Below are 22,300 nucleotides of genomic sequence, written 5' to 3' on the forward strand. Positions count from 1 at the left end.
AACAGGTCAAAACCAGCTCTAAACAAAGTGACCGCTGGGCCCTGATTGGTGCTCTGGCTTTGGGCTTCTTTCGTTTTGACATGTTACGTTTTTATACACACAGAAACCAAAAGCATGAAAAAACTACTTAAGTACAGAAACCAATTACATTTACTTAGTTACTGTCCACCACTGGACAAGAGGAGCATGTTTAGTGGCAGGTTGCTGATCCTTTGTCCCTCGAGCCATCAGGCTCTTCAACTCTTCTCAGTGGGGCCAGAAGAGGAGAGATGAGGACTGAATCTGAATCTCATGCTGCATCATAGGTTTATTCTATCCATCTGCACATCTGGACACCTTACTGCACATATTGCACTTTCTGTAACCCCTACCGGGCATCTTGCACACCTGGACACTTTATTTCAGTAGCAATATATGCACATATTTATTCAGTAATGTCATTATATGCTGTTATTGCATTGCCTTTTTCATCTCAGGTTACAGATCTTACTGCAGACTTTTGTATATTTCTATTTGTAAAGATGCCTGTAGATGTTTTTTTATATTTATTCTACTTTTTATGTTGTTTCACCCTTATTATTATTATTATTATTGTCCTGTGTTGTGTGACTGATACTGGATGCTGAATTTCCTTCGGGATCAATAAACTGTCTGTCTGCCTCTCTGCCTGTCTGTCTGTCTGTAACTGTTTTATTTTGAAGGAAAAGTCAGTTTTCCATGTTATGGGCCCTTTAATGTCATTACTACAGGAAGGAAAAAACTCAATGTAAGTTTGTGTAAAACAAGTTTATTCCTAATTTTCCTAACTAGTTTTGGATGATTTGCTTTTGTCCACTCCTCATGAAACGATGTAAAGGTCAACTGGTGTTTCTGTACATTGCAATAAAAAAGGAAGACATTAAAAAGGAGCGACTGGTGATGCATCCAGTGTAAAGAAAACATGCTCATGTGTATTAAAACCATTCTGGAAAGCGAGGCGTGTCCATGGAGCTAACGCACAGTGCAGTGCAGTGATCTCTCCTAATACTCTCTGTATGGACACTGCCGGTCAAGCGTTCTGGAACACCTAAACACCTGCAGAACTGAAGCCATTCTGAAAAGCGAGGTGTGTCCACAGTGTTCAAGTTTTCTAAACACCATGGACACAGCTGAGAGGCGGTGTCCCTGCAGACAGCATTAAGAGACTGAGCAGCTCCGTGGCTTATAATTATATTAGAATAGACCAGTTCTGGTACCAAGACTTTTAAAGATGAGCTGGTGACCCAGAAAAATAGCAAAACAAAAGAAAAAGAATTTTAAATGTTATTTACTGGGCCGACTTTAAAAAATTAGATATCTGAACTTTAAATAATAATTCAAAAGGGTATAAAACAAAGATCCTTGTTCTGTTAACTGAAGTTTAATGAACTTGAAATTTCAAGGCAGTCTGGTAACTTTTTAAGTTAAGACCTCAATTTGTTTACAGTGTATTAGTCCTTACCATCTGACCAGGGTATGTTTTGGTTTGTCTGTCTGAATTTACATAACCAAATCATAAGGCAAATTACTCAATAACTTCATGAAATAAATCCAAATATTTTATTCTTTTTTTTGTGTGTGTAAAATTTCCCCTCAAATTAACAGAACATGTGTTTTATGATCTCCACATTTCACTATATGCTTACAATTTACTGCTGAAAGCTAAAAATCTCTGACGCTCTTTGTGTTATTCTCTAAAAGTGATGTTTCCAGAGCAGATCACTGAAGAGACGCCGTCTGTTTATAGTTTAGAGCCCAGATTTGGGGAAAAACGGGTCGACTTTCAGTAGAAAAACAAACTGAGTTCAGCTTCTTTTATTATAAGGGTTTAAAATGACGTCACCGTCTATTAGACTGGAGAGAAGAGCTACAGCCTCACACGATGCCCAGCTTCTGAATGTAGCTTATGAAATATGAAAGATATGAAGAATATGACTGAGTGCGTTTTCAAACCACTGGTGGTCTCAAGGAGTTAAAAAGGACTTCAAGGACTCCAATATAAAGCCAACGTGTGACCGGAAGGTCACCGGTTCAATCTCCAGAGCTGAAAGTACATGACTGAGGTGTCCTTGAGCAAAACACCTAACCCCCAACTGCTGCAGATAGGGCTGCCCACCACTCCGGGCAAGTGTGCTCACTGCCCCATAGTGTGTGTGCTCACTAGTGTGTATGTGGTGTTTCACTTCACGGATGGGTTAAACACAGAGGTGAAATTTCCACATGGTGGGACTAATAAGGGTCTCTTAATAACTTTGGCACCGGTGGTCACATTATATGTTTTATACATTATTATATTTTTTATAAGAAACAGTAATTGTGCATTAAAATGTGCAGAAGTGTGTGCAGAAGGATTTGTTCATTTATTTACACTTAGAACATACATGGACCGTACACGGATGAACTGACTGAAACGATGATGTTACCTGACGGCTGACTTGACTTCATTTGCGCTGTGCGTGTGCTGCTCGTCATGCAGGTAGCCGTACTTCTCGAGGAATCCCTGCACAGGAACACAAGGTGCACTTTAACCTCCAACGCCTGTCAATCAGGAGCTTCAAATGAACCTCAATACACTGATCCAGACCAATACTGTACGTATGAATGTGTATATTCTCAGATCGCAATCCACAATCTTCACTATAGCGCTCTACAGCCAGTAATGACAGTCTGTAGGATTAGGGATGAACTGATATATTGATATATTAATATATTGATGATGAACAATAATTTGCATTGTGCAAGGGCTGATACAATACCAATAACCAATTTTATTGGGTTTTTTTTACATTTAAAAACAAGTTCATGCTAAAACCCATAAGAAGGCATACAGTTGTATGCAAAAGTTTGCACGCCCCTGGTCAAATTCCATGTATTTATTGATCCTCTATAGACACACATCTGCACATTTTAATGCAGTTGCTGGATATTTACTGAATTTCACACATTAGATTTTTTATATGCATTTTTTCCAACAAAGAAGAAATTGTGCACTAAAATTAGCAGAAAAATGTCATATTTAAGTTCTGTGTAGAACTTAGAAATAGTTTTACTTAGAAGGTACTGAACTTAACATATTGGGGAAAAAATTAAATATATGATGTGGCATGTGCAAAAGTTATGACACAGTTTATAATCTTTTTTTCCCCCCTATATATTAAACCCAGCAAATAAATGGAAATCGTGCACTCGTGCAGAGAAATATCATATTTAAGCATGTTCCCTGCAGAGGATGCATTACTTACTTTTAATCAGAAAATCAACTTCAAATCAAACTTACATGCACGGACTGTATATCCCTTAATTTGTGAATGACACAGTATAGCGACCACTAACATATTGTGTATATATATTTCATAAAGCTTCCCAGCACTGGGCTGTGGAGCAGTGGAGCTGCATTCTCTGCAGTGATGGAGCTCCATCCAGCACCTTTGGGATGAGTTGGAGTGGTCCAGAACTGACCATGCAACATCAGTACCTGACCTCACTAATGCTCAATCAAATCCTCACAGCGATGCTCCAGCATCATAAAGCCTTCCCAGAAGAGTAGAGGCTGTTACTGCAGTAAAGGGGGATAAGCTCACTATTAATACCCTCCATTTCAGAAGAAACTTTGCTGTCTACAAACTTCTGGGCACATAATAAAGCAAGGAGGAGGCGAACTGCACCAACCTCGTTCTCATATCACCAGAAAACTTTTTTCCGTAGATTAAGTGTCTGGCTATCGTCTCAATGCCCTCAGAGACAGAGAGCACAAAGAGCTGAAAAATATGTGCCACCTGATTCATGGGGGAAAATCCAGAACCCCCCGAACAATAACATGTTTAATTTCTTCTTTGACTTCTTTTACGAGGAATGTGGCATTTTCCTTTCCGTGCCTTAGAGGCATGTCTTCTCGTGTAAACTCCATGTTGCCTTCGGTGACCAAGGTGTATGAACTTCCAGACCACCCATACGTGCAGAGTAGGAGGAGGTAATAGCAGCTGGAGAAGTTACTCCTGGTCATGGCATCAACACATGCTATTGTGAGTAAAGCAGTGCAAAAGGACGGAGGGAGAAATCCAAAACAACGGCTCTTAACAAAATAACCATCATCATTAGAGATGCACAGATTTCCCAGGCTGAGATGATGTTCTTGTACGTTAGCTGGTGACTAATCAAATGATGGCAGGTACGTAAGGATAACATTCATATCGCTGCTGTCGGACCAAAACCTTGTATCTGCAAAATGGTAACTTTACAGGAGAAGGAAAAAACCTACTCTACTTTTAATGTAAGTCAATGGAACCAGAAGTCTTTCCAAGTCATTTTGGGCTGTTTATTTTGGTCCATTCATCATAAAATTCATAAACAATGTAAAGGACAAAAGGCAATTTCTAACTATGTCAAAACCTGAAAAATGACTAAAATGGGTTAAAATAAGGTTTTGCTCTGTCAAGAGTGATATATGTTATTGCATAAATATTAGAGATTTTTAAATTAATTTCATGCATTACATGCATTTCATACAACCCCAATTCCAATGAAGTTGGGATGTTGTGTAAAACATAAATAAAAACAGAATACGATGATTTGCAAATCCTCTTCAATCTATATTCAATTGAATACACTACAAAGACGAGATATTTAATGTTCAAATAGATAAACTTTATTGTTTTTTGCAAATATGCACTCATTTTGAATTTGATGCCTGCAACACGTTCCAATGAAGTTGGGACAGGGACAACAAAAGACTTGGAAAGTTGAGGAATGCTCAAAAAACACCTGTTTGGAACATTCCACAGGTGAACAGCTTAATTGGTGAGTATCATGATTGGGTATAAAGGAGCATCCCTGAAAGGCTCAGTTGTTCACAAGCAAGGACGGGCGAGGTTCACCACTTAGTGAACAACTGCGTGAGCAAATAGTCCAACAGTTTAAGATCAACGTTTCTCAACGTGCAATTGCGAGGAATATAGGGATTTCATCATCTACAGTCCATAATATCATCAAAAGATTCAGAGAATCTGGAGAAATCTCTGCAAGTAAGCGGCAAGGCAGGAAACCAACATTGAATGCCCGTGACCTTCGTGAAGGGGGAAACAACTCTTTTGATTTTGGAAAAAACACTGGATGAGCAGGTGTCCACAAACTTTTGGCCATACAGTGTAAATGTTTTTTTACTGAGATTCTGCAGGAAACAGGCTTTTCAGTAGCATCGGACATGTTGTGTGAATGCACACACACACACACTAGGCGGCAGCGAGCACACTTGCCCATAGCGGGGGGCAGCCCTACCCGCAGCGCCTGGGGAGAAGATGAGGGTCATGTACTGTCAGCTCTGGGGATCGAACCAATGACCCTCCAGTCTCAGGGCTGGTTCCCATAACCTCCAGCCCAAGAGGTTTTGCTCTGACAGCAGTGATATATTAATATTTTTTTTAGTTTTTAAATACTTTTTTAATCCCACAAACGGGGAAATTCCACCTCTGCATTTAACCCATCCGTGAAGTGAAACACCACATACACACTAGTGAATACACACACTAGGGGGCAGTGAGCGCACTTGCCCGGAGCGGTGGGCAGCCCTATCCACAGCGCCCAGGGAGCAATTGGGGGTTAGGTGTCTTGCTCAAGGACACCTCAGTCATGGACTGTCGGCACTGGGGATCGAACCGGCAACCTTCCGGTCCCTAACCTCCAGCCCACAACTGCCCCATATTTTATACTTCACTAGTATCATTTACCATCGACAAAAAAAGTTTTAAACTTGTTGGTCACAATTGATACGACATATTGACGGCTGATTTATCTTTTTAAAGCCTTTATGAAAAAGGTTAAAACCCATACATAGGATTTGATGTGAACCACCCATACCTTAATTATAGCATAAAGAGGGGCAGTGGGTATCATTACCTTGTTTATTGCATGGTTTTGTTAAAGGTTCTTGTTGGCCTGTCCTGTTTGTCTATCACTGGATTCTTCTACCTCGTCTCTCAGCTATCTCTCTCTTTTGTTTCACTCAAAGGGGTGGGATGGGTGGCCAGGGGTAGTGGTTGTGGTAGCACATCACCTTATATCTCTATGAGTTGTGATGCTGATAGTGAACCGAAAAAGAAAAACGAATGTCCCCGTAAAATGAGTGGCGGCGGAGTGGCCGAGGATCACTGGCCCAAGGATTTAAAGAAAAGGGAAAGGGTAGACAAAGGCAGGTGCAATTAATCCAAAAAATCTGAAACATTTTTACTTTTGTCTGTAGCATTAATTATTAATTAATTAATTATTAAAATTTCTTTGGGGCTACATTTATTTCTTGGCTAGAGACATGAATGGTTAAGTAGAGTGTTTAATACTGAACTTAAATCTCTACATGCCAGAGGTGTAAAATTCAGGTCCAGAAAGTAAAAGTCCGTCCCAGGATTTTGTTCCAACTGCCTGGACAGCTCTGCTGGTGGTTTGATCGAACTAGAGAAGCCAGGCTGTTGGAACAAAATCCTGGGAAGGACTTTTACTTTCTGGACCTGAATTTTACACCTCTGTAAACATTACCGATAAAGGCCTAGTATTTTTGGGCTGGGGTGTCAGTTCTAATTACTGAGCAGCAAGAGAGTGACGTACCAGAGTAACCACAGCAGAAACAGCGCCGTGCTAAAAAGTTAATTTTACATTTTAAACGGTCTCCCGTTCATGTGTTCCTGACCACGAGAAAAGCTCATTCTCTGCAGCACAGGGTGTGTCGTGCTGCTGGAGGCCGCAGCAGGACAATACACGCCTCCAGAAATGGGCTCTACCCAAAGACTAGTCATTAGCTGCTAGTGTTTACTATACAGACCAACGTTAAAGGGCCAAATCATGAAAAAAACAACTCTCCTAATTTTTTAACTCCTTAAAATCTCTGGCTTATTACATACTGAGGCTCATTATTAAGTAACTAGAGGGACTTCACTGCAAACTGCCTGCTTAGGTTATGGACATGTGTAACCTTAGGCCCGACAGGTGGACCCTGGCCGTTTAAGGGGTTCACAGATGAGTCTGGTTTAGTCTGTAAACATGGTTAAACTCACAAAATGTACTGTTCACTCCCCAGTCCGTTTATCTGCCCACCTGATTTAAATTCACTGTTTTTGTGATGTCACAAACACCAACACCTTTATATATATCCACCTATTCAGCCTACTGCAGCTTAGCCCCGCCCACTTGCACTGAGATTATAAGGAGTCCTTCAGGCCAGACTGCATTTTGAATAAGACGCAACACAGGACAGCCAATGAAAACATGGTCCATTTGCATATATCAGTCTTAAAGGCACAGTAACAAAAACTGTTAATGCAGTTTGTACTAAGAGATAAAGAGAGGCTGGAAAACGAATCCTTAGGGGGTATTTGTTGTTTTAAAGCTTTAAATGGTTCGTTTTAGTTCTCTTGGTTCTCTATGTAACCATTGTCTTTACTAAAGTACCCTTTTTGAAAGGGTGTAGACTTCTTTGCACTGCAAAAAGCCTAAAAAGAGTTCATCTTATAAGAGCAAACAATAAAGCAGAGGCGTAGTCCAGCGATGGCTGACCCCACTTATGGAAAGTCAGACACTCAGCCATCGTCAATAAAGCATCATGCATATGTGAACTGCCAGGATAGTTACTAATCAGGTAGAAGACAGTAAGGCTGCGTTTAATAATCAGCGCATCTTGCTGTTAATCAGCTCTGAGTGCATGTGCACTGGAAAGGGCTCTGCTATTGTTACGATGTCTGGCTTTTTGGTGCTATATAGAACCACTGTGGAAAGGTTCTATATAGGATTAATATTTCACAATGCAAAGAATCATTTAAGCATGAAATCATGAGTGTGCATGGATCCATATAGAACCACTGTCTTTATTACAGAGCCCTTTTAAAGAACCATCCTTTAAGGCATGTAGGTCCCTTCAGCACTGCTGCTGAGTGAGCTACATTATGAAATCGGCTATTCGAAGGTAAAACGAGCATCTATAATCATTTACGCCATATTTCCAAAAGTATTCGCTCATCTGGCTTCACACGCATGTGAACTTGAGTGACATCCCATCCATAGGGTTTAGTATGATGTCGGCCCACCCTTTGCAGCTATAACAGCTTCGACTCTTCTGGGAAGGCTTAGGAGTGGTTTTTGACCATTCTTCCAGAAGCGCATTTGTGCACTTTAAACGTTATTTTCTTTACCAAATAACCCTTAAAGAACCATCTTTTTAAGACTGCATAGAATATTATATAGAAAACGGTTCCATCCAGCACCGAAAAGTGTGCTTTTATTGTCACAAGCTTGACATCATGACAGCAAGACCCTTTTAGAAGCTACATAGAACCACATAGAACACATTCTCAGTCAGTCAACGAACAATCATCACACCAAGCAGAGAACCATTTAAGCATTAATGGTTCTAAATAGAACCACTGCCTTTACATAGAACCATTTTTATGAAGAGTCTAAAGTAATAAGCATTAAATGTGATGCTCACCTCCGCTTCTGCTGGCTGAAGGTGCTGGTCTAAGAGTGGAGAACTTTCAGCTGTGCTCACAGAGAGAGACAGAGAGAGAGACAGAGACAGAGAGAGAGACAGGAGCAGAGGACAGCGCTGTGCCATCACAGAGCTGCAGCTTTCACTGACAGACAGCTCAAGACCTTCAGACTGAGCTCCTCTTCCAGCTCCTTCATACTGCTGCCTGTCTCCCCTCAGCGCGAGCTGTGCACTCTCAGGGCTTTAAGCTCGTGAGGGAGGGAACCGCCTCACAGGCGTGACCATCAGCCTTCCAGCCAGACGGGTCCTAAACGTAGTGAGGAACGACTCGGGTTCCGCGGAGTCGACACCGAGTCTCGACTCCTGACAAAGGAATCGATCGGGTCGACTCCGCTTCATTTTAACCAAGGCAGCTCCAGAGCAGCGGATAAAGGAGCTTTGTGAATGTTCTTTTGCTCCTTTGTTCACGAGGCTGAAGCTCATTACTCGACTAATCCGGTCCACCTTAAGGGGAACAACATGTAACTGTAGCGCCATTTAAGGTGGAACGGAAATTTGAAAATAAGGAGCCCTTAATACAACAGGAATATTTTTACTATGGCGTGGCCACAAATTATATTACATCCATCCAAGAGGTGCCAATTCAACATCTTACGGCCTAAATCTACTACATGGAAAAACACTAAAAATACTATACTGGGAGCATCACGGACTCAATGGAGGCCTCAAATTCCTACATTCAGAGCCACGTGCTAGGAAAATGAACTCCTGGCCTCAGAGTTGCGAAAAGGGGGGTTGTGAGCAGAGTTGGGGACCCTTAAAGCCAGTAATTAAACCCAAATTACTTGGACCCTACAGTTTATGAGTCAATCTCTCTCCTGATTTACACACTGCATTTCCCTCTGTCAATTACACCCGGGGGGAAGGGGGAGTCAAAGATTCGATTCCAGGCATTTCGACTCTTATGGTCAAGAGTCGACTCCGTCTCCCAGACGAGTTGGAGTGTAATCGGTTCATTTGGAACCGACTCCCAATCACTAGCTAAGCACATTTACACATCCCCCTTCATGCATATTTTGTACATACCTACATATGATCGACAGCTGCAAAAATGCAACAGCAGGTCTTTAAGGTTAGACCATTTTCTCAACAGTTAAAAGTTGATTAGTGTTAAGTCCCAATAGTTTTACTGCAGAGTAAAACACCATTTAAAATGACTTCATGATTGCCAGAGATCCAAGCGATTCATCTGAACTTCCAGAATTACAGCACAAAATTCAGTGAAGTGTTTTATCTTTGGGCCCATTTTGGAGAGGAACACCATTCATCTTCCAGAATTGGGTCTTCTGCCAGTGAGCAATAATACATTGTTGTTCTGAGAACAGCTCAGCACAGGATTCGCCAAACAAACACAGAACCAGACATTAAGATCAGAACAATGTTTAATATCATTTGCAAAAAAAAACCCAAGTAAAACAGCTCATTTCAATCTTACAAAACAATGATATGAAGAGTCTGACAAGTCTAACAAATTAAACGTGAATTATACGAGTCAGGGAAATTAAAAGGGAGTAACAAAAATAATCACCTCTAGCCCACCCCTCCCCTCACACCCACCCTACCCACTTCATCCCCCTCCTCTAAGCCCCAGGAGTCCTCAGACAGTAGATTCACATTGATGCTTCAGCGCAGAGGGAGCCACTGGAAGCAGTACATGAGACGCTCTGGCAGAAAAAGTATACAGGCTGTGGAAAACTGACCTCTCCTGTCACTTTTACCCAAATGTTATGATTCCCCCCCCCCCCCCCCCCTCCCCTCCTTCCAATTTCTCTTACAATGGTGCCTTTGCTTGAATCCTTTAGTACGGCCGGCCTCTCCTCTCGTCTCTGTGCTCCCCTCTGGAAACGAAACAAAAAAAGGGTGGGATTCAGGTGGGTTTACACTCACCAGCATGAGAAATACTCTGCTCTGACCAAACTTGGGTGCTATTGTAACACGCATGCAATGATGCACGCTTGAACAAACAAAAAAAAGGTTAAATTTTCCAATTTTAGCAAAATTCTGATCAATTTTCAGCATCAAAACACACCATGAGTCTTACTGCAGCTGCGTCCCGCTCACGTCATCGCGATCGTTTAGTGTGTTTGATATCCTAAGTTTGGAGTCTTAGCTCATGCAAATATGGTTGTGCCAGAGGCATGAGGGCGATTTTACAGGCTAATTAAAGAACTCTAGGTGATTATTTGCCAGAGTACACAGCTCTAGAGTGAACTGAGCCCCAGATCTTAGTTTTCACTACCACAGACAGCCATCAAGGTGATTTTTTAAATAAACGTGTTCTCCATCAAATTCGGCCTAATTAACCAACTATTCTTACATTTCTTACAACCCACTTGCAGTTTTAAGACAGATTCGTTCTTAGGTAAGAACAAAATCTACACACGCACAAGTCAGTACAGTTCTGCACTTTAAGAATACATCATGAACCTGAAGCAGACTATTAGGTCCTCTCAAGAACACATTTAAGAAAATAACTTGATACTGATTAATGAGGCCCAATGTTTTGGCTCATTATCTTACAGTTTACAAGTAAAGCATTAGAGATTCTGTTAAGTAATACACAACTGAATATTCCTAATTGGGGGCAGGGTGGGTGGAGGGGGGCAACTGAGTAATGAGAAACATGGACACTGCAGCAACAAGGTCAAAAATGGCCTATAAACTTTACTACAGAAAAGTGAACTACTCAAACTGTACTAGATTTTAAGGCAGTGTGTGAGAATGACCCATGAAAGGGTGGACAATATAACAAACACACCAAGATGAAGGCATCACTGAAAGCTTTTCTCCCTTTATACACACCCATTATTGAAAAACTTTGTTCAGCTCCAGAAAAGGATGGAAAGCATCTCACCTTCCTCCCATCTTGTATCCACCACCATAGCCACCTCCTCCACCACCACTGCCACCATAACTCCCGCGGTCTCCGCCTCGGAAGCCGCCTCTACCACCTCTGAATCCACCGCGGTCGCCGCCGTAGCCTCCTCTACCACCACGGTCTAAAGCACAGGAGGTAATGGAGAATGAAAGGTGGCCTTGTGTAAAATATTAACCTGCACTTTTAATGTTCACTTAATAAATAGTATCCAGGATATAACCGTTAACATTTTATTTAGAAAGGTGCTATAGAAAGTTTTGAAAACTTCTTTCTAGAAACACTTTGGCAAACGTCACTGCAAATTTCAAGTTTTGGCAAAAATGCTGCATGAACATGAATAAATTTAGTATAATTAGATACAGTAATAGTCTGATAATCGTACTTAATCACCAAGTACTACATTAATCAGAGAGTAAAGGGGCCTTGAAATGAATAGCAACAGTGCCCCCTACAGAACAGAAACCATTAACACATGTAAAAAGTGCACCATTCCTTGCCCTTCCAACTAACCTCCAAAACTGTCTCCTGGTTTTGGTGCACCACATTTGTTGCATTCGAATCTTCGTGCAAAGTTCATGTTGCCGCAAGAACTGCAATAGAGCAAAAACAAGGTTATTACGCAAAATTTAGAATATAGGCAGAAACGACTGCATTGATCATCCGTTTGACAGCATTTTTAAATAGTGCCTGAAACTGCCACGTTATCACTTGTAAGACAGCCTGCTTATTATACATCATGCCATATTAATATTACACTTATTTACTCCAGCCTGTTAATATTTGATACCCTCGCATACTAATTTGAGAAGCCTGTACTGAAGACATTTCATTCAAAAATAGCCAAGGGATGTGTAGCCACTGGTAGGTTTACTTCAGATGAGGCCTGAGTCACAGAATATGCACCTTCAGATGAGAGAGTCACTAGAATTGTTGGAGTGACGATAATGACTTAAGGGCTTCAACTGTTTGTTTACAGCAAAACTGAACACAGTCTTGTCATTGGATTGTAGCCATTATCCAGACACGTCAACAAGTCCTCGGCAACTTAAGCAAGTTGAGGCACTCACTGCACAACAGCAAAGTAATAGGAAATACAAGCAATACTACTGCACTTTTCAGTCCTATAAACTTGAGCATTTCTCTACAATTAAAATTCAATAAGGTCCAGTTAAAGACAATATCCTCACGCAAAGGTCTGGAATATCATAACGTCTAATGTTCACTATGACTCCGTGCCATATACCGTTTATGGAAGTAGTAGTTTTAGCAACATCTTATACGGTCAACAACTGAATATCAAGTCAAATAAAGTGCAATTCAGCAATATTTCAATATTTCTCGCCTCGTCCCTCCCCTGTGTGTGGGTCACTCATTCAAGTTGCAGTGCACATCGTAACACAGATCTGACTGAGTTGCGTCATGTGATATTTACAATGCACGCGATTGGGCTGCGAGTCTCCCGGACTGCTAAAGAGGTAACGAAGCCGATTAAAATAGGACCACCTAGTAAAATAAAGTACCGTATTTTCCGGATTATAAGTCGCACTTTTTTTCATAGTTTGGCCAGGGGTGCGACTTATACTCCGGAGCGACTTATAGTCCGGAAAATACGGACTTCACGGCAACCGGGAGAATGCGCCACGCTACGTTCTCGGAAGTCATTGAATGGATCAGCAAAGCATGGGCTTCCGTGAAAACCGAAAGCATCCTGCTGGGATTCAGAAAGGCTGGAATAATTGCCAATGTAACTGACGACGAGTCTGACAAAAGCGACGAAGAAGAGGAAGCGGCGCTTCGTCCACCTCCAGAGTTAGCGGAGTTGTTCATAAGTGACACTGAGGATGAAGAGTTCAATGGATTTGATGATTTGGAGTGATATAAACTTTGATAAAAATGGTTTGATAAACTTCTTAGCATGTTCTTTGTTATTGTTTGTCATTATAGTTATCTGAATAACTGTTCATGTTACGTTAACTTGGATTTTATGAAACCCCCCCCCCCCCCCAAAATGCGACTTATACTCCGGTGCGACGTATATATGTTTTTTTTCTTTACTGTGCATTTTTTTGGCTGGTGCGACTTATACTCCGGAGCGACGTATAATCCGGAAAATACGGTAATTCTCCATAGCTTCAGTTACAGATCCACATAGAACAGCGTTTGGGTCGGACTGCGGCACGCCTATAGGTGACCTCTGCACTACAGCGATGGCCCACCTTCCTCTGGTGTCAATATTCAAACACTGACACTGGAATGACTAACAGTACTGAGAATTGGTACACATCCCTAGAGACAGTGACTCCACTCTCACTTTTACTAGAAAAACCTCACCCAGTAAGTTAATTCAAATTTTCCACACTCACCTGTTGGGGCAAGGCCAATCTCCTCCTTTGACATCAAAGTTTGGACCACCACCACCGAAGCCTCCTCTACCTCTGAAACCTGTAAAGCCAATTAAGAATCAAATTGTAACCACAGTGAAACAGACAGAAGCAGACAAAGCTCACTTAATTTACAACAATAAAACAAAAGACAAGATACGTTAATGCACCTCCACGCCCTCTGCCGCCGCCTCCTCCTCCTCCTCTTTGGGTGAATTCAGCCCTTCTGGTGGCAAATGACACTTTAATGGGTTTACCATTGAACTCCTTGCCTGGAATCAATCAAGAAAATGGTTAAGGGCAAGTATACGCACATTAGGGCTTCACAAAAAAAGAAAAATTCACTGCATAATGTTTCAGCAGTGGAGCAAAACCAACACCCTTACCATCAAACCAATCAATGGCAGCTTTGGCAGATGGAGGGTCATCAAACGAGACCGTGGCTTCACCCTTCAGCCTGCCAGTGGCTTTGTCAGTGTAGAGATTGATCATGGGTTTGCCAGTCTTCTTATTCACCTGAAATGAAAATGCAATTCAGCCAGACATGACAAGCTGCACAGGGAAACTAAATGGTTAGTGGCAAGATTTTCTCTATCAGACAGCTAGAACAAAACCGGTTTCACAAAACACTCGACTAATCTGCAGTATTGGGGAAAAGAACAGCTTGTTGAAGGGAAAGTGTTTTTTTTTGTGTGTGTTTTTTTAACTAAATGGTTAAAATGTAAACAAACGCTTACCACCATTTTAACCATCAACACTGCACATAACTTAGCAAAATTATTTAAAACTTGATTTATAAATCTGTACAAAATGCTGCTTGAATAGAAGCATGGATGATTTAATTTTAATCACACAAACAAGCAATATTAAACATTTCCACGACTAAGGCTATGGTGGTTAAACCTACCTTAATTATTCCAATCTGTTTGAAGAAGTCGCTGACTTCCTGAGTGGTGACATCTTCTCCAAGACCTTGGACAAAGATGGTGTTGTTGTCGGAATTGTCCTGCTCTTCTACAAAACAGAAGAGAAAATTTTAATTCTGAATGAGTAAGAGAGTTAGCTTGTGCCAAATAGCACTAGCCACCATCCACTGCGCTGATAAATCAGGACTACCAAATGGCAAGAAAACATGTCTGTGCCTCAGTGACCACTCAAAAGCCAGCAAACTTACCTGCATCATCCCTTTGACCATACTCTCTGGGTCCTGAAAAACAGCAAGACAGGACAGGAAGAGGACAGCTGTAAGCAACTTTAAGTTACTAAATTAAGAAATATAACCTGCATTTATTAACTTTTTTAAAGTGTCAGCTAAAAATATGACTTTACAGCTATGCCACAAAACTCTGTCTGAACACTTTGCAATACCAGCAGCAAATGTTCTGGTGAGTGTTTAGTAAATAAAAAAACCACCAAGTATTCTTCAGCTAAAGCATGTGTCCCTTCTTCGCCATAGGCACTGCTGGCATCCACAACGTTGGCTTTTTTTTTTAGGTCAAAATTCCTCATGCAACAATACCATTACCAGTAAAATGAGGCATTGGATCTTAAACCAACAAGAGCATTACCAGAAAGGAAAACCTATGACAATAGAGGGGCGTTTTGAGTTTGTCACACCAAAAAAAAAAAGTGGCTGTGAAGAGTTCACTGTTCTTTTGCAAGATAAGCTTTCTTTCTCTTTTCATTCTCTCTCTCTCTCTCTCCTTTTTCCCCCACTGAGACAGTTCTGATGCTCGTCACTTACCACCGTAATTTTTGTAGCCCCCACGGTCACCACCACTGCAGAGGAAAAATGGAAGATATGATGGCTTTCCTTTGTCGCAACCCGGGAGCGCAAGGCTCCCCTCTTATGTGCATTGTATTCTGTCATGGTTAAGTACTGCAATGGATAATGTCTGCTGTTGATGTATGCAGGCTAAAGAGCTGGGCCAATATTGCAGGACATTCAATTTTTCCAATTGAAATTATGAATGGACTCCATTTACTTCCAATTTGGGAGATGGATGATTTACTTTGGAATTAAAGAGTGGCAGCCAGAACTGAGCAGAGCGTGGAGGATTTCCTCCCAGCTCCCTCATATGAGGGTTACAGCTAGATTTAGACATCTACATAAGAGCTGAGGCACTCAAAGTTGAGCGCACTTTGGTACTTTCTTCCACTGAGTGCTTATGAGATCCAATAGTTGAGGTCCAAGTTTAATTTCATTCACTTTGATACCTGTAGTATAAAATGTAGACCATGTTAACACAAAAGCATACGACTCCATGTGAAAAATAAACACAACACTACAATGATACCGTTTCATGGGGAGCGACTGAATGTTGAATTTCACCTTCCGAGGCATTGAAATCCAGAACAGAATCTCCAAAACAAGCACAGGGGAGGGGTCTCTAGCAAGAATGGGAAGGGCAGCCAACAGTGACAATCTTGGATGGATTATTTCTTAATGAGGCGACTGACTCATCACTATTTTATATGGGGTAGATGTATAATAAAAGGTCTAGTGCTCACACTTCAGTTAAAGGAGAATTCCATCGATATTTTTCAAAGTTATTTCATTTTTGAGATGTGAAATGGTGCATTAACCTTTACAGTAGCTCACAGTCTACGATCCAAGAATGCTTTAGTAAATTCTTCCCAAATCCCAGCTAAACCCAAAACTACAACCTATGCAACATTAAGGGTCAGGTCAAAACCTTAAACCTACCAAATGGTCTCATTAAGCAACTATTCCAGTAATAACTTGGTGAGCCTTGAGCCATTAAACAAGGTGTGACCCCATTCACAGCTGTGAACCTCCAGCTTTGTAAAGTTCTCTACCAAAAAAAAAAAAAAAAACTTTCACATCAAACCGCTGACCTTGTTTACATCTTAATGAATGAATTATCGATGGAAAACCACTTTGATTCCTATGTGCTGCGTTTTAAACACGTCTGCTGAGTGAGAAACGGAAGACAGTTGCCCATGGGATATGGCTTGAGAATCTCAGCACAGAAAAACGGGGGGCTCAAAGAACTTTACTAAAATAGCCACTGACCCCATGTTAAACGAATCCAATTCTGGTGCATCAGATTGAAGGTGAGGGTGAACAATCTAAACTGAGCTGACCAAGAACATGGATCCTGTCCATCTGAAAACATTAATTTTTGTATAAGATGTGGAAATAGATAAAAATTTGGGAAAACCTGCACTTAATTTAGACAAGTTCTGAGACTCCACCAGGTGTTTCGCAGGTTAACTAGGAATGTACAAAAATTACAAAATCAAATCGCATTAAATCATTAGTATTATTACACCTGACCGATGTTTAAATTGCTTTAGGCAACACTGGGCTACCGTGTTATTTATTGTCCTGAACTTGCAACACTACAAATATAAGCTCCTCTAATATTAGAGATTGTCTCAACGTCTACATTTGATTAATGTGGCCGATATCTGCATCAAATTATTAAAATTAATTACTGGCTTCGGACGAGAAATCCCAAATATCTGCGTAACCCTAGTTTTAACCATTACCAAATCTGCTGCATCCTTAGAAAAACAGTGTTCCAATGCTCCTTGGCCGAGCTCTCCATGTGTCTCACTGTGTTTACAGTAGACTAATAATGGAAACAATAGCCATAACCACAATAAACTGACATGGTTAAGTGAATGACACAGGATGAAATTAATTATCTCTATCTAGGATGAGTGAATTATGGTGTGAGGACTCATGCAGTTCCATGAAACAGAATTAGCAGTGGGTAATAGTACCTGTAGGGTGGGCACACTTTGGGACTTACCCCATACCAAAGGGTGGGCCGCCTCCTCCTCTTCCACCTCTGTCATAGCCTCCACGGTCGAAGCTGCCACGGTCATATCCCCCACGCCCTCTTCCTCTGTACCCTTCAGACCTGTCTCCACTATCATCCCCACCAAACCTCCTGCTGTCTCCTGGAAAGACCGAGACGCAACCATGGGTTATAAGAACAAGGCAGATGGTCAACTTTTAGCTTCATGTATTAGGTGTGAACCACTCCCTTTCAGAAAATATGCATGTTTACAGTACAATACAAAAATGATAGTTGACGATTCAACATACAATCACAGAACCAACACAATTTGGTTGACGATGGATATGAGTTGATTCAGGTCGAGTGCTGTGTGTTTCAGTCCAGTTAAATTCAACATTTACTGACTGGTCCCAGTTTCAATTCAAAACACTTCACTGAGCTTTTTGTCTGTGAAAGGGATTTTATCAAGTGCTTGTCAAGATTTCCTGCTGAACTTTTGAAAGTTCAAAGTGAAAGTTTACACCAAAGTTTTCACCTGGTAGTGCTATTAAAATTCCATGAATTTTCATTTGACAAAAACCACTTATTAAAAAGTTATTGAACTGTCCTCACATGTGGAGACCATGCCTTTTCAGGCTTTAGCTGTAAGCCTTGTGACAGATACAGGTAGGCAGAGGTAGCAAGACGTCAGTTATTCTACTATTATTTCCTGCTGTGAAATGCCTCAAAACTGTGTGGACAGAGGGAAACCTGATATTTTAGACACTGATGCATCTTGCCTTCCTTTTGCACAATTCCTAATGGCATATAACAGCATTCCTGGTGTTCGAACTTCCAAGCACAGCAGCGATTTTTATAGTTTATATTTAAATTGGATTTTTAAATTTAGAAATTGGTAACTCCAACAATTACTGTTTTGAACACATGTACTACTATTATTCATATACAACTTAAAAATCAGACGTCAAGAAATTTCTCATGTTCGTTAGAGTGTTTGATATTTTTCCTACCACATAATAACTGAGTGGAAACTTTGAAAAGACATTTGCTACATTCTTGGCATTATCAGCAATCTTTGATATCAAGCTTCAGCACTCAGAAGTACAAGAGAATGTCTTGTTACATTGGAGCAATGCGTCTTATGACTCCACCATCAGTGACCTGAAGAACCCAATACATGGCATATACCTGAAAAAGAACGTAACTGTCCACAAGCATGGACACCATGCATGAAACGTTTAAGATTCAAACACTAAAGGTATTTACAGTGCTTAGTTCAGCTGTTACCCCTGAGAAATTGAAAACTGGACAGCATCAAATAGCTATTCCAATCTAAAGGTATTTCAATGTCTGAATACTAACAGTTAAAAGCCTTACAGTAGTGTGTTACACCTGAATATCCGCAAAGCATGGCCAACAAACCACAACTTCATATTCAGAGAGAAGCATTTTACACGCATTACCATCATTCCGCCTTCCGTAACCTCCCTGTGAGCCTCCAGACTGACCAAATCCTGCTTCCGACTGCTGATCATAAGAGCTCTGCTGCTGCCCAAAAGACTTGTCTCCAAACCTTTACAAGAGAAAAAGCAATATGAAGATGACCTGTGCACGTGAAATGCAGTTCAATTCTTTCTGCCTAAACACTGCATGCATCCTTCAAAGTACCTTGAAAAACAAAACTACACAACTCACCATGAAGAGTCAGACCCCTGCTGACCATAATTATCATAGCTTTGCTGTTGCTGGCCATAGCCACCAGATGAGTAACCCTGGGACGTCTGACCATATGTCTCTGCTAAGTTAAACACGCAGAAAGAATGAGGACTGTACAAAACCTGATCAGTTTTAAGAACAGGATAAAAAATTCTTAGTTGTATAGCCACCATACATACCCGATTGTCCATATCCTTCATAAGAGCCACCTCCGTTACCTTGCCCATAGCCCTAAAAGATGACAAAGCCATTCAAGAACTGGCTACACAGAAAAGCTTCAGACCTCATGAAGCCTCTAAAGGTTCACTCCTCTTACCTGCCCACCTTGTTGATAGCCTTGGGTCCCCCCATAGGATCCATAACTACAAGATGCAAGAAAACAAGAATACAGCAGTCAAACAAAACAACATCTTGGATAAAGGAAATGTCACATAAAGACTAGAAAACCAGCTTCACTTGCCTTTGTTGGGCTCCAGGCTGCCCATAGCCTGAATCTACCGGAAAAGAAAAGAGTAGAATATGAATTCATTTACACCTTAAACCAGTGCAGCCTATTTTTCTCTGTGAACATAGACTTCTCTACTAAATTTAACCCTGAAGCAGGGCCTTCCGCTTAAACCACAAATTAAGGCATCAGTATTTACACCAAAATAGTGCCCTTGGCTACAGGTCTACCGGAGTCACTTGGTACTACTATGGTCTTCATGCCTCCCTAGTGGACTTGGCACACTATTAGGGTGTAGAATACATCATTTCATGACCTACTTTGTTCAATACATGGGGAGTAACTTGGATGGCAATTTAGAAGTTACCCTTTTACATGTGTGGATTCATAACAACCAGCTAAGCATCGCACTTAAGCACATGACCTTTTCTGGTCATTAGTTAAGGTGTATAGCAACAAAGTTTTAAAATTTCTACATAAATAATCGCTTAAGACGTAAACAAACAAGCCATTGACTGGTGGATTGGGATAGTAAACAGAACGGTGACCACCCTTTCCATCACCACCACCAAAGAAATCTGGCTCTACAATCATTAAGCCAACACTAAAGCACTCAATGACTGCTTACAACAAAGGCTGGATTAAGTGATGGTGGAATTTAGAAAAACTGGTGGAATGGCCATTAAAATAATCACATATGTGGTGGGAAAATAAGCCAGGAGTCTGTGGCTAAAGTAACGTAAAGGACTTTATGGGCTCGGCTGAAGGGTAACCGGTTTTAGCGAGTTAGCACGAAGGCTAACACCACGCCGCTGAACGAAAATGGCGGTGAGTAGGACGAACAGCTCGGCAGCGGCATTTCCAGCCTAGTTTTAACCTCGACGGCCACTAAAACGCCACTCCTGCTTTTGATTGGAATGAGTATTTAAAGAGACATGATATGTTGTGTCAGCATATGACGATCAGTTCTGCTCAACCCGAACCAAGTTAACGCAACGAGGCTGAAATTAGCTTACCGGCCGAATTTCCCGTTCCACCTTAAATGGCGCAGCAGTCAGACTCTGGGTCCCGAAGCCGAACGGTAATTTATCTGCTGCCCCCTTTAAGGTGGAACGAGAAACTGGCAAATGGTTGCCTCTGGCGCCAGAAGGTAACTGCTGCACCATTTAAGGTGGACCGGGGAAATCTGAAAAGCAAGACAACTCCAGTTTCGTGCTTATGCGCTAACTTTAGCTTAGCTAGCACCACCCTCGCGGCTTTGGCTAACAAGTTAGCCGGCTATCTAGGTCACAAATAAACCATCCTTACAACCCAATGTTGACACAAAAGCAACAATATTACACGAGAATACACGCTTTACTTACCAGAGGCCATAGCGTCGGCTGTAAAAACAAAACTAAATCTCTACCTCCGACCCCAAAAGAAACGAAAAGACCCGCGACAGACACAAACGCGCACTGCAGTACTTATAAACTCCGGCCCGCCTGCCTGTGGGGCCGTACCAAGTCAACAGCTAAATCGTGTTTACATGGTTGTACATAAACAAAGAACTGGCAAAATATAAACACATAAACACATCGATCTGCTTATTTAATATCGTTTAAAGACACATAGTAAAACATAGATGCAGATCTTAATCTCCATCTTACGCTAAAGGCCACCCCTCTTTGCTAAAAATGGTACAACCATAGCGCCCTTTTCTGTCATGTGATTTCTGCCGCCGCACGTCGCAGCGCTGCGGCCGAGTTTGAGTTACGGCGATTTGGCCAAATTTACATTTTCACGATACATGATATTCATTACTATTGTTTTATTATTTTTGAAAGATAAAATTCTGAATTCATAAAATATGACCTGCACAGCCACATAAAAACCAATAATAACAATAATAATAAAAAAGAATTGTGCGGTTGTCTGATTATACAAGCGGTCGTGTAAACGGCATACTCTAATTCGTTAGATCGAATTAATTCCTAGAAATCTGATAAAGAAATCTGATAAAGAAATCTGATAAAGAAATCCGATAAAGAGAGCTGGATTCGAGCTGTTTTTTTTTCTCATTGCATGTGAGCTCTCACTCTGACTTTTTCCTCAGTCTGCGCATGCGTGAAAACAGAGGGCTCTCCCAGAAACAGCAAGCTATGGAGCCCCGCTGGCGACGTCCTGTAGAGATAAAAATAATGCGTGGCCACGCCTTATTAACGCATGGGAACGAGATCCTAATGCGTGGCTTACTATTATTTTTATTTCTACAGAACGTTGCCATGAAGATGCAAGGAGTAGAAGTCGTAAAGGAGGATGACTTCAAATATCTTGGGTCAACCATCCAGAGCAATGGACAGTGTAGAAAAGAGGTGAAGAAGTGGGTGCAGGCAGGATGGAATGGGTGGAGACGCTGATGTCAGCGCTGATAATTAAAAATGATAAATGATCTTTTATTATTCACAGACCAAGGAAATGTGTCTTTGCTAGTCCTCCTTGACCTTAGTGCAGCATTTGACACAATAGACCACTCTATCCTACTAGATAGACTAGAAAACCTTGTAGGGGTAACAGGAACAG

The 22,300-nt window shown here is 41.2% G+C and overlaps 2 protein-coding genes across 6 annotated transcripts in view; both read right to left on the reverse strand.

Annotated features, from left to right (window-relative positions):
- The window catches only part of mmp28 (matrix metallopeptidase 28), a 39,612-nt gene extending 30,905 nt beyond the window's left edge, over nt 1–8,707 (reverse strand). Inside the window, exons 1-2 of one of the 2 annotated variants that reach the window (XM_017691763.2) lie at nt 8,486–8,707; nt 2,442–2,518 (exon numbers count right to left, since the gene is read on the reverse strand). In XM_017691763.2, coding sequence (XP_017547252.2) covers nt 2,442–2,518; nt 8,486–8,611 — 203 coding nt within the window. In that variant the 5' untranslated portion in view covers nt 8,612–8,707. The remainder of the gene's footprint in view (nt 1–2,441; nt 2,519–8,485) is intronic. The other variant, XM_037530890.1, reaches the window with a different exon arrangement.
- Nucleotides 8,708–9,909: 1,202 nt separating this feature from the next.
- Nucleotides 9,910–21,257, reverse strand: taf15 (TAF15 RNA polymerase II, TATA box binding protein (TBP)-associated factor). Of its 4 annotated transcripts, none has more exons than XM_017691875.2 (17): nt 21,103–21,257; nt 19,754–19,787; nt 19,610–19,655; nt 19,473–19,524; nt 19,273–19,372; nt 19,041–19,150; nt 17,587–17,737; nt 15,549–15,583; nt 14,979–15,011; nt 14,712–14,818; nt 14,191–14,320; nt 13,975–14,076; nt 13,787–13,865; nt 11,934–12,013; nt 11,400–11,544; nt 10,321–10,383; nt 9,910–10,209 (listed from the first exon to the last, which is right to left on the reverse strand). In XM_017691875.2, exons 1-16 carry the CDS (start codon nt 21,110–21,112, stop codon nt 10,344–10,346), a joined length of 1,254 nt encoding a protein of 417 aa, XP_017547364.1. In that variant the 5' UTR covers nt 21,113–21,257; the 3' UTR covers nt 9,910–10,209; nt 10,321–10,343. The 4 variants fall into 4 exon arrangements, with proteins under 4 accessions (XP_017547364.1, XP_017547363.1, XP_017547366.1 ...); XM_017691874.2 differs by having other exon boundaries at nt 19,273–19,375; XM_017691877.2 differs by lacking the exon at nt 15,549–15,583.
- Between the last annotated feature and the right edge of the window lie 1,043 nt (nt 21,258–22,300).

Source organism: Pygocentrus nattereri, chromosome 19 (genome assembly GCF_015220715.1).
Source record: "Pygocentrus nattereri isolate fPygNat1 chromosome 19, fPygNat1.pri, whole genome shotgun sequence".
NCBI classification, from domain to species: Eukaryota; Metazoa; Chordata; class Actinopteri; order Characiformes; family Serrasalmidae; genus Pygocentrus; species Pygocentrus nattereri.